Source organism: Stomoxys calcitrans, chromosome 2 (genome assembly GCF_963082655.1).
Source record: "Stomoxys calcitrans chromosome 2, idStoCalc2.1, whole genome shotgun sequence".
Taxonomy (NCBI): Eukaryota; Metazoa; Arthropoda; class Insecta; order Diptera; family Muscidae; genus Stomoxys; species Stomoxys calcitrans.
The window spans coordinates 165,552,924-165,566,088 of NC_081553.1; the positions used below are offsets into that span (position 1 = coordinate 165,552,924).

The following is a 13,165-nucleotide window of genomic DNA, read 5'->3' on the forward strand; positions in this document are numbered from 1 at the left end:
TTCAGTACTTTCTTTCACACTGCCTGAAACAGCGGCCAATGTATCAAGGATGACAGTGTCCAAAACCGCCGCATGACCAAAGACAAATCTCCCTTAGCCTTACAGCAGTGGTCGAAGCAATTTGTCTAGCCACAATGTCCAGAGGCATTAGGTGTAACATTAAATTCAGTGTATCAGACGGTGTCGTCCTCAGTGCGGCTGTGATGCACAAACAAGCCATCCTTTAGATCCGGCTGAGTATTAAACAGTTGAGCGACTTTTGAAACACCGTGTACCAGACTACATCATTATAGATCTGACAACTGCAGTATACAACATACCTTATATGGCAAGGAGGTAGGTAGCCTATCGGACACAGCTTGCTGATCAACCGGTGATACATTATCAGGACCTGACGATTTTAAGTCATATACAATTTCCCCAACAACCTCCGACGAGTGCATATCAGTGAAAACCTCTTTAGGCGCCACGTTGTCCGTTGTAGAGTTTCCTGGAAAATATGTATCAACGAGTAGTTCTAGTATTTGCTCACTAGACATTGTCCATGCATTCACCGGCTTCTGAATATATCCCACCATAATAAGTTTCGAAGATAGGATCTTCGTTAGCCTACAGGACTCGTGCAGGTTGTGTGCCGAAATTTAACCCAATCCGCTTTTCTTTTGTTTAACCAAGTAGTATTTTCTCCATGGCTTAAACTATTATGTGGTGATCCAACACTTCAAAGTCGCATATTCTTCCGTATATATATTCCGATACAAAAGTTAAATTTAGTACCTTCTGCCTGTTACTGGTAATAAAGGTCGGTTTATTCTTTTTATTACAATTCGCCCGATTGCAACTTATAACATATTCGATAAGCAGCTCACCCCTTTCGTTGATAAGCGAACTTCCCCATATCTGGTGATGTGCATTAGCATCACTTTCTACAATGAGGCTGTTGTTCCTTGCAAAATCGGCTTCAACCAGCAACTTAAGGCTTGAAGGCGTCATCTCTGAATTATAAGCCATATATACGGAATCCAGCCAGTATTGAGACTTATTAATTTCAAAACTGGCTTCTACTGAATCTTCAGTGCTTAGCGACGGAAGAAGAATACAGACTCTGTGTCTCCCATTCCCCGTACTCTTGAGTGTTTAACTTCGGGAATTCTTCGCCACGAACCATACCTGCACACACCCATGCTTTCTGAATAAGAACCACGTCAAAATTGAAAATTTTTTACATCTCGCGTTGCTTTTGTGCAAACAAATCTCACAAAAGCAACGCGAGATGTAAAAAAATTTCAATTTTGACGCTTGAAAGCGAGAGTCAGTCTCTGCCGCCACGCGTGAAGTAGTGTTTTAGTCATCAAAGTTAACAATTGTTAAATTTATGCTAGTTGATTTTTTGACATTCGACACTGCTTTACGCGCTCATTCTGTTTAGGCCTTTGGCCTCGTCTTCTGAGTCCTCCAGGAGGTTAGCCTCACAAGATTCGTTCGATCTTGTCATAAAGAGTTTCTTTATGCATCCAGGGGAAGTTGAGAAAGCAGTGGAATCACTCTTCCCCAGGACACTGGACACTTGCGGTGTGGACGATTCCTGCTGTCGAAGTGAGTGTTAGATTGACTGTTAGATTGACTCCTGCTGTCGAAGTGAGTTCCGTCCTTTATTGCTGGCGCACACCTTGGGCCCATTCCAACTGAATGACACAACCAGATGGCCTAACGCGTCGCGCCTCAGCACCTTCCCCTCCTGTTTTGATCGTGGTGGGGGAATTTTCAATCTCCTCCAATCCGCCAGATGTTAGAGATGTGGCCGTTAGTTCCTCAGATAAGTGGTCAGCAGCAACTGCTCGTCCCCTGATTCCCTATGTCCACAGCTTCTTTACACCTTTAGCTTCAGCTTTTTGAAACCGTAGACTTGTTGCTGCGAGACCACCGGAGTTTAGAAAGAATACTCGCCGTCGTCCAATTGAACAATCTCCCAATCGGTGGTTGAACGATGGATTCAAGACCTGAAGAAATACTTGGTATCCATGCGTGTGGCATAGGTCGAGAAGGAATATCTTCCTTCTTGACTAAATCCAGTGCTGCGCCTGGCAAGATCTCCTAATCTTTTTAAGGGCGCATCGATACATTTCAATTGAACATTGATCCCCGACAATTAGTTTTTATCGGCCCCAATACCAACCTGCATCATCACAAACTGGAGCAGGCCCAGTGAATTCCGCAAGGACAACGGAATATACAGATGATACTCCATTGACTATCCCACTCCAATTGTTGGTGATGGTATCACCAATTTAAGCGACATTGGAACCATATTGCTATTATTCGCCTTATTCTTTTGGTCATGGAATGCCCTCCAAGTGAAGGTCATCAGCTGCGAGCTACCGGCGTCCACATATTGCGGTTAGTGGAATGCTCAATACGGAGTAGGTGCAATTACCGCAGCAAATAATCAGCAATATCGACTGGAGAGTCTCAGTGAGAGCCCGTACGGCACCCACTCTTGCTTAAATACTGTGTGCCTGTGATATTTGAAATGACAAGGCAAGTTATTGGCGCCATTAAATAACCTGTGGCCACACGTTCCCCCAGCGATCGGTCCTATTGACCGCAACGAGCTTGTTCACTCATAGGAGCTTGACGAGGATCGCTACCTCCACATACAAATGTGGCTACAATAACAACCACCGCAGCTGTTCTGTCTTTGGAGTCCATTCTAAGCCTACTTCCTAGCCCTTAATCTGCCGCTCGACTGGAAACAGACGTAGATTATTTACCGTCTAGTAGATGACACTATCGGAGCTATTCTTGAGTAAATTAAAATTTGTCCCTAAATAACTCCCTGTTACGAGTTGCGGAGCGAAAAAACAAAACGTCTGATCCACTCAACGATTTTTACAATAAGTCAAGCATTATTAATGGCAAAAACTTTACATGTAGTAGCACAATGTAAACCCATAGAAAAAATCAAGCACGGCGTTGACAAACTGATCACATTCGTTCGTAATAGTGAATCAACACCCAAATGTTATCAGATCAACTACAAATGTTCATAAACCGACAACAGTTTTTGTGATTGAACGTCCGCACCCGTTGACATTTGTCGGACGGCGTCGGTATCAGCAATCATTCGGCTTTTACATGTAAATTAAATCTTGGTACAATAAAATCGTTAATCCAAAAAACTTTTATCTGTGACCAACGCCTAAGTATTTAATTGTTCTTATTGCAAGTTTATTAAATAATTGTTTTTAAGCAACAATTGTTTTAAAATAGCTGGGCTTGTTTTTGCTCAGGCGGAAAATTTACGATGGACTGGGAAAGGCGTCACTACAACACCAAACCGTGACGAACTATACTATAGCTGCCATAACACGAGGCATGAATTTGGCTGTGGATTTGTGGTTAGTCGGAGACTGAAACACCTAGTCTCCAGCTTTACTCCCTTGGATGAGAGGCTAGCCACAATCCGCATAAAAGCCAAATTCTTCAACATCAGCCGTATTTGTGCCCATGCCCCAACGGAAGACAAAGACGAGCAGACCAAGGATATTTTCTACGAGCGCCTAGAGAGAGAATATGACCGCTGCCCCGCCCATGTTATTAAAATCGTTCTGGGAGATTTTAATACGAAAAAAATGGGTTGCGGCTGATTGATTTCGCCGCGGCAAAAAACATGGTAGTCAGTAGCACCAGATTTCAACATAAAAATATTCACAAAGCCACATGGCTGTCATCCGATCAAAACACGAGGAACCAAATTGATCACGTTGTGATAGATGTACGATCGACCTTGTTGCTGCAAAAGTTCGCACCCGTTTGAACATGGCGAGGAAAGTACGATCTGACACTGCACTGTAGCTGGACATTGAAAAGCTGCAAACACAACAAATGGCATCGGCATACTCCACTCGACTGACCCAACTGCTTGATGAATGCACTTCTTGTTCCGATGATATAATGGCGCAGTGGCAAACTATTGCCCACTCCATGGAAAATGCCGCGAAATTAGTACTTAAGGTACCGGAAGCCTCCTTCAAGAAACCCTTGGTACGACCAAGAGTGTCGAGATGTTACTGAAGCCAAGAATGCGGCATATAGAGCAACCCTGCAATCAGTAGCAACGCGCCAGATGAAGGAGAGGTATCGGGAGAAAAGGAGAGAGGAGAAACGTCTATTCCGCAGAAAGAAAAATGAAATGGAAAGACGTGAGTGCGAGCGAATTGAGATGTACAGGAGTCAGAATGAAGTCCGGAAATTCTACCAAAGAATTAAACATCAAACCGATGGCTTTGGTGCATGCACTTCGTCCTACAGAGACAAAGAAGGAAATCTGGTAACTAACTCAGATAACATGTTGGCGGCGAAGAGGATACCGCAGAACCAATCACTGATGATGGAATAGAATGTTTACCTCCTAGTCAGAATGAGGTCCAAGTAGCAGTGACCCGACTAAAGAACAACAAGGCAGCAGGAGCGGACGGGTTACGCGCTGAACTATTTAAGTCCGGAGGCGACACGCTGATAAGGCGTATGCATCAGTTTATCTGCGCAATCTGGCTAGAAGAACGTATACCCGATGATTGGAACCTCAGCATACTATGTCCCGTACACAAGAAAGGAGACAAAACGTAATGTGCCAACTACAGGGAAATAAGTCTCCTCCCCATCGTAAACAAGATTCTCTAGAGCGTACTGTGTGAAAGATTAAAACCTAAAGTCAATGAGATAATTGGGCCCTATCAATGCGGCTTTAGACCTGATAAATCCACCCTGGACCTGATATTCACACTGCGCCAAATCCTGGAAAAGACCCGAGTAGGACAAATAAACACCTACCATATCTTTTTTTACTAAAAAGTCGCCTTCGTACTCCTTTACGTTCAAAGGTATTTCAAGACATGTCTGAGTTTGGTATCCCCGCAAAATTAATAAGACTCTGCAGGATGACACTTGCTGATACGCGTTCCTCAGTAAAAATAGGAAAGAATCTCTCCGAACCATTTAATACCAAACGAGGTTTCAGACAAGGAGACAGCCTATCATGTGATCTCTTTAATATCCAGTTGGAGAAGATGCAGGTGTCATTAGATATGGCACACTAATCACAAGAGAACACATGCTACTTGCCTATGCCGAGGGCATCGATATCATAGGTCGGTCACCGGATGTAGGAACTGCAGCCTTTGAAAGAATCGAAAAAGAGTCAGTGAAATTGGGTCTGGCAGTAAATGGAGATAATACGAAATGGATGGTTTCAACTCCCAAAAAGCCTTGCATAAAGAAAATGGAGAAAGTTGGGAACCACAACTTTGAGACAGTCAGTAACTTTATCTACATCGGCACCGCCGTAAACGAAACGAATGACACCCGTTTTGAGATTAAGCGAAGAATAATACTGGCAAACAGATGCTTCTTTGGACTAAGTAAGCAGTTTAGAAACAAGGCCACCTCTCGACAAACGAAGACTACACTATACAAGACACTGATACTACCCGTGCTGTTATATGGTTCTGAAGCATGGGTACTTGTGAAAGCAGATGAGGCAGTGCTTGGAGACTGCTTCCGATTGCCAAACCCTCACTTTTCAAAAATCATGAAGTATTTTTTTCTATTGTTTTTCTAATATATAAATATTTAATTATATATAGTTTTATGCTGCCATCATGAGATATCATCGTAGCAATTAGTGCACATTTAAAATGGATATATTTTTTATTTTTCTTTATTTAATTTTTGTGGTTTTTGGTTTTGGAGGCCACCGTAGCGCAGAGGTTAGCATGTCCGCCTACGATGCTGAACGTCTGGGTTCGAATCCTGCAAGGATCATCAGAAAAAACATTTACAGCGGTGGTTTTCCCCTCCTAATGCTGGCAACATTCGTGAGGTACAACGCCATATAAAACTTCTCTCCAAAGAGGTGTCGCACTGCGGCACGCCGTTCGGACTCGGCTATAAAAAGGAGGCCCCTTATCATTGAGCTTAAAACTTGAACCGGACTGCACTCATTGATATGTGAGAAGTTTGCCCCTGTGCCTTACTGGAATGTTTATGGGCAAAATTTGCAATTTGGTTTTGGTTTTAAAACATAGTACTGTGCTTATACTTTTGTGCGGTACTGTTTGTACTTGTGAATGTTTAAACACTTAAAAATGATGCATTAACATGATGTCGAAATGATGACTTATCCTCCATTATTTTTCAATTTTTATTTTTTTTTTTTTTATTTTAGCACATACTTACCAACATTCACTCTGTGGCGCGACAGAGAAATGCGAGGGAGAAGACCGTAAGTGACTAACAACTTTCCTGCTCACCACAGATATAATGATCAGTAGTAATCCAGCATCTGCCGGCGACGATAAACTCGCAAGTGATGTGAAAGGCAATATGGTCTCTGGTAACCACATACACAGCGAAAAGGTGGAGAACAAGCAGCGAAATTTTCAGCAGCAAAACTGTGACATACTTTTAAATACTTTTCAAATTAAAAAGAAACGCTATAAAGTACTGCTTAACTGTGATCACATTGTGTGGGAGCGATTGGAGTCGAAACACAGCAGCGCCTCGAAAAATGCGAGACACAGCGAAAAGACGCCAGCATCTGCGCTACCTGTAGTGAATGAAGCGGCAGCGCAAAAAGGTATGCAAAATAACAAAACGGCACTAGTATGTGTAAAATCCATTAGCAACCACAGATTTTTATACTTTTAAGTCTTCTCTTTTGATGTATGATATTAACTTTCGTATATACCTTTATTGTACCGATGGAATTGTATATTGTATGGTCCAATTCAGAATATTTCCCCTATATCTATATTGGATGTTGGCTTAAGTAGTAGGGCAACTCATTACAGACTTGTTTAGAAAATGGATAGTCTATTGTGATACCACAGTAACGGTAGACCAATGCCCCTGAAGATAATCGAATCTACGAGCTCTGCTCGTTGCTGTTGTTATAGCGGTGTGTTGTACACTAAAGCGGTAAAGGACTACATGGGGTCAATTCACAAAGGGGGCCTTCAAATATTGGATGCTAAACGCACACTCATAGAAAAAAGCCTGCTGATAGCAGCAAACACTGTCTGCTGGATGTTAGTTAATTTGACTACTACTGCAGCAGTTCTGCTGTTATAGCTAAATGTATGTGAAAATATATTATAATATAAAAATTCACGATTGAGCGCCACCTACATGTGAAGTTTAAAATTATAATACAGAAAATCCTAATACAAAAGTAATAACTACCAAATGCAAATATGGAACAATTCTAATATAAAAAAAGAAATTCAAACACAAATATGACGAAAAATGAAATTATTATAAAAATCAAAATAAAATACAAGTCGTAAAAGAAATATGGATGTCGAATTTAATTCATCACTCAAAAGAAAAAAATAGTCACACTGTGGTCAACTGGAAAATAGTGGGCTGAAACCGTTTACAGGAAATAAAATATGGACCACGCTCTTTCCGAATCTATTCAATTTGGAGCCCTAAGTATTAGAGAAACCAAGATATTGGCCATTTTTAGCCACTTGGCATTATATATATGATGCCCCAATTCGCAAAGATAATGGCCCGCTGTGGCCAACTGGGAAATAGTGGGCTGAAACTGTTTACAGGAAATATAATATGGACCACGCTCTTTCCGAATCCATTGAATTTGGAGCTCTAAGTATTAAAGAAACCGAGATATTGGCTATTTTTGTCAAAATTTGGTCCTTTATATAAATGATGCCCCATTTTGCAGAGATAATGACCCACTGTGGCCAACTGGTAAATAGTGGGCTGAAACCGTTTACAGGAAATATAATATGGACCACGCTCTTTCCGAATATATTCAATTTAGAGCCCTAAGTATTAAAGAAACCGAGATATTGGCCATTTTTGGCAAATTTTGGTCATTTATATATATGATGCCCCATTTTGCAGAGATAATGGCCCACTGTGGCCATCTGGGAAATAATGGCCTGTAACCGTTTACAGGAAATATAATATGGACCACAATCTTTCCGAATCTATTCAATTTGGAGCCCTAAGTATTAAAGAAACCAAGATATTGGCCATTTTTTGCAAATTTTGGTAATTTTTATATATGATGCCCCATTTTGCCAGGATAATGGCCCACTGTGGCCAACTGTGGAAATAGTGGGCTGAAACCGTTTACAGGAAATGCAATACGGTTCACGCTCATTCCGAATCTAGGTATTAAAGAAACCAAGATATTGGCCATTTTTGGCATTGTTTGGTCATTTTTCATATGATGCCTCATTTTGCAGAGATAATGGCCCACTGTGGCCAACTGGGAAATAGTGGGCTAAAACCGTTTGCAGGAAATATAATATGGACCACGCTCTTTCCGAATCTGTTCAACTTGGAGCCCTAAGTATTAAAGAAACCAAGAAATATGCAGTAAATTAGAATTATTTTTCTTTAATTTTTTTTTTTGCTTTGCTAGTTTTTCGTTTAGTTTTAAAAATGAGGTTATTTTTAAATTAATAAAATGATATATATATCTATACATATGTATGAACAAAACTTTGTGTTCAGATTTTTTTTTTAAATTATTAAAATATTTACATATTATATGCGCATTTCTATAGAAATAACAAGTTTTATTCCAATCTAGTCTTCAAAAATAATAATTCAGTCTAGAAATTACAAAAACAAAAACACAACAAGTAAAAGCATGCTAAGTTCGGCCGGGCCGAATCTTATATACCCTCCACCATAGATCGCATTTGTCGAGTTCTTTTCCCGGCATCTCTTCTCAGGCAAAACAGGATATAAGAAAAGATTTGCTCTGCTATTAGAGCGATATCAAAATATGGTTCGGTTTGGACCACAATTAAATTATATGTTGGTGACCTGTGTAAAATGTCAGCCAATTCGAATAAGAATTGCGCCCTTTGGGGACTCAAGAAGTAAAATAGAGAGATCGATTTATATGGGATCTGTATCGGGCTATCGACCGATTCAGACCATAATAAACACGTATGTTGATGGTCATGAGAGAATCCGTCGTACACAATTTCAGGCAAATTGGATAATAATTGCGACCTCTAGAGGCTCAAGAAGTCAATATCCCAGATCGGTTTATATGCCAGCTATATCAGGTTATAAACCGATTTCGACCATACTAGGCACAGTTGTTGGATATCATAACAAAATACTTCGTGCAAGAATTCATTCAAATCGGATAAGAATTGCGCCCTCTAGAGGCTCAAAAAGTCAAGACCCAAGATCGGTTTATATGACAGCTATATCAGGTTATGAACCGATTTGAACCATACTTTGCACAGTTGTTGGATATCATAACAAAATACTTCGTGCAAAAACTCATTCAAATCGGATAAGAATTGCACCCTCTAGAGGCTCAAGAAGTCAAGACCCAAGATCGGTTTATATGACAGCTATATCAGGTTATGGACCGATTTGAATCATACTTGGCAAAGTTGCTGGAATCATAACAAAACACGTCTTGCCAAATTTAATTCCAATCGGATAAGAATTGCGCACTTTAGAGGCTCAAGAAGTCAAGACCCAAGATCGGTTTATATGGCAGCTATATCAGGTTATGGACCGATTTGAATCATACTTGGCACAGTTGTTGGATTTCATACCAAAACACGTCGTGCAAAATTTCATTCCAATCGGATAAGAATTGCGCACTCTAGAGGCTCAAGAAGTTAAAACCCAAGATCGGTTTATATGGCAGCTATATAAAAACATGGACCGGTATTTGTGCAAAATTTCAAGCGGCTAGCTTTACACCTTAGGAAGTTAGCGTGCTTTCGACATACAGACGGACGGACATGGCTAGATCGACATAAAATGTCGACTTTATGGGTCTTAGACGAATATTTCGAGTAGTTACAAACAGAATGACGAAATTAGTATGCCCCCATCTTATGGTGGAGGGTTTAATAAACAAACAAGCAGTCAAGCAAACAATAAAATCAATATATTTTGAACGGATAATAAGCGATGAATTTTACGTTTGTAAGGCACTCCTTTATAAAATAACGAGTTGAAAAGCCAATAAAATGTGAAGATGACACAAATGCATGACTTGACATTACGCGAAATACAATTTGTAAATTATGTTATTACATATTTTATTTTTTGGAATATTAATAAATTTATGTTAAAGCCTTTTTAATCTTCATATATAATATTCCGGTATTTCCAGAAATTTACGAAAAACAATAATACAATAAACAAACGATTTAAAGAAACATATTTTACAAATGAAAAGCGTTTTATGAGTTCAAATGCAAATTAATGTGAAGGTGAAGGAAATGGTAAGGAGATAATAACTGCAAAAAACCTTAGAGGAATAGAAAAATTTATAGAGAGTGAGATTCTGAATATTAGTCTATATTCAGTATCTCATTCTCTCCAATTTGAAGTAAAAAATTTAACGAAACTCTAAAAAATGTACACAAAAAATACAAAATTAAAAAATTTAATACTTAGGACTCCAAATTGAATAGATTCGGAAAGATCATGGTCCATATTATATTTCCTGTAGACGGGTTCAGCCCATTATTTCCCAGTTGGCCACAGTGGGCCATTATCTCTGCAAAATGGGGCATCATATATATAAATGACCAAAATTTCGTTCGAAGCCATCAATACAACTTCCAACAGATGCACAAAATCATGTGTAGTACGGAAGAAGGGCGATTGGCACAAAAAAAAGTCTGTCACTACACAAAAATACATGCATGGAAAAAGTACACCTAATGGACAGGGTTGTCGACAACTTCCAACAGATGCACAAAATCATGTGTAGTACGGAAGAAGTGTAATTGCCACAGAAAAAAAGTCTGTCATTACACAAAAATACATGCATTGGAAAAAAGGACAGCTAACAGACAGATTTGTTGAGCGTGGTTAATGTGGTAATTGTAAAGGGTGATTTTTTTGAGGTTAGGATTTTCATGCATTAGTATTTGACAGATCACGTGGGATTTCAGACATGGTGTCAAAGAGAAAGATGCTCAGTATGCTTTGACATTTCATCATGAATAGACTTACTAACGAGCAACGCTTGCAAATCATTGAATTTTATTACCAAAATCAGTGTTCGGTTCGAAATGTGTTCAAATTTTGACAAATTTTGTTCAGCGATGAGGCTCATTTCTGGTTGAATGGCTACGTAAATAAGCAAAATTGCCGCATTTGGAGTGAAGAGCAACCAGAAGCCGTTCAAGAACTGTCCATGCATCCCGAAAAATGCACTGTTTGGTGTGGTTTGTACGCTGGTGGAATCATTGGACCGTATTTTTTCAAAGATGCTGTTGGACGCAACGTTACGGTGAATGAACACATTTCGAACCGAACACTGATTTTGGTAATAAAATTCAATGATTTGCAAGCGTTGCTCGTTAGTAAGTCTATTCATGATGAAATGTCAAAGCATACTGAGCATCTTTCTCTTTGACACCATGTCTGAAATCCCACGTGATCTGTCAAATACTAATGCATGAAAATCCTAACCTCAAAAAAATCACCCTTTATAATAGATGCTTTTTCGCAATTAATACGATTCAAATACAACATACAAAAGCACGGCCCTTGAAGCCATCACACCTAATATGGTTGAAAAGTCTTCTAACCAAAGACGAAACGCATCCCATAGTGGTTGGTGTGTGTTGCTATCTTTGGCTTTCCTTTTCTATATGCAATCTCCGATCATTGAGCTCTTCTCGAAGGAGAAACAAACAAAAATTGTAAAATTTAATGATATTTGGCCTACAGGCAAAAAACTTGAAAAAATTTCGATAAGTTCGACCGGGCCGAAATCCATTAAAAAAGCACTATTATAACGCAAGAATTTTATTCGAGAAATCAGCTATATGATATTGCGTTCCGATCTCAATCCCAAGACAGCCGGTTGTACCTACCGGATTGACACGATGGAATCCTTCATCGGCAAGGGCTGCCTAGCACAAATCTCTTTTCTAAAAATCGGATACCAAATGCGCCTATTTTGGGCCCAAGACCATATATTGGGAGATCGGTCTATATGACAGCTATATTCAAATAGGGTCTGATCTGGGCCATATTCGTTTCGGATGGCACGAGGCTTTAAACAATTCACTATTCCAAAATTCATAGTAATCGGAAAATAAATGCGATTTTTATGAGCTTCAGCCCCTAAATCGGGAGATCGGTTTTTATGGCTGCTATATCCAAATATGGTCGAATATGAACAAAATTTGGCACAAATATGAAGGTGAGTAATATGACTCTATGTTCCAAATTGACAGTTTTAGCTTACTTTCAAACAATGGTATTAATCGCACTTATTTCTACTAATACTATGTCATTCATGTGACAGCGATAAAGATGTAAGTGCCAAAAATTCCGTTATCTTTAGTAAGGTTAAGTAAGGTTAGGTTGAAAAAAGGGGGCAGATAAAAATCCTCCCAATCCCCCAATGGACATACACCTAAGCCAGTAATTGGCTTGTTGTGCGCTCTAAAAAACCTTTAACCTCTAAAAAAGACAATTTTCAGTTAGGAATTCCCTGCACGGGATAGCTGTGAGCACCACAGAAGCTAGAACTTAGAGGTCCGATCTGTGTGGTCCATACGGAGTAGCTGCAACGGCAGTCGTGGACAATCAGCAGTATCGAGCGGAGAGTTTCATTGAGAGGTCGGATGGCAACGGCTCTTGCATTACTACTGGGTGCCTATGATGCTCGATATGACGAGGCGATTATTGGCGCCTTCAAATAACGAATGGTCACCCTATTCTCGTCCAGTCCAATCTGTTCTTTGGACTGGAACGAGCTTACTCACCTACAGGAGCCTGACGGGGATCGCCACCTCAACAAGAAAATACGGCTACAACTACAACAACAGCACTTCCAATTAAGTTTCCTATCTAAGATCACGCCTAAGTATTTGACCTTGTCAGATATCGAAATCGTCTTATTGAGGAAATGTGGTGCATTAAATTGGCCCACCTTGGTCTTCCTCATGAACAGGCATATTTCAGTCTTCTCTGGGTTAACATTGTCTGATATAAGGCCGGAAATATTCCATCAGGTCCGGGTGGGTTAAATGGTTTGAAGCTTTTCAAGACTTTCTTAACCACAAATTCCGTAATGATAAGCCTTCGATCAACCACATTATTCCAAGATTCCGGTTTCTCT

General features: G+C 39.9%; 1 protein-coding gene across 3 annotated transcripts in view; it reads left to right on the top strand.

Moving 5' to 3' along the window:
- The window catches only part of LOC106085818 (ceramide kinase), a 52,055-nt gene that overhangs the window by 27,633 nt on the left and 11,257 nt on the right, over positions 1 to 13,165 (top strand). For all 3 annotated transcript variants that reach the window (XM_059362449.1, XM_059362448.1, XM_013250241.2), the window contains one exon: positions 6,227 to 6,637. In XM_059362449.1, the coding sequence (XP_059218432.1) occupies positions 6,322 to 6,637 (316 nt within the window). In that variant the 5' untranslated portion in view covers positions 6,227 to 6,321. The remainder of the gene's footprint in view (positions 1 to 6,226; positions 6,638 to 13,165) is intronic.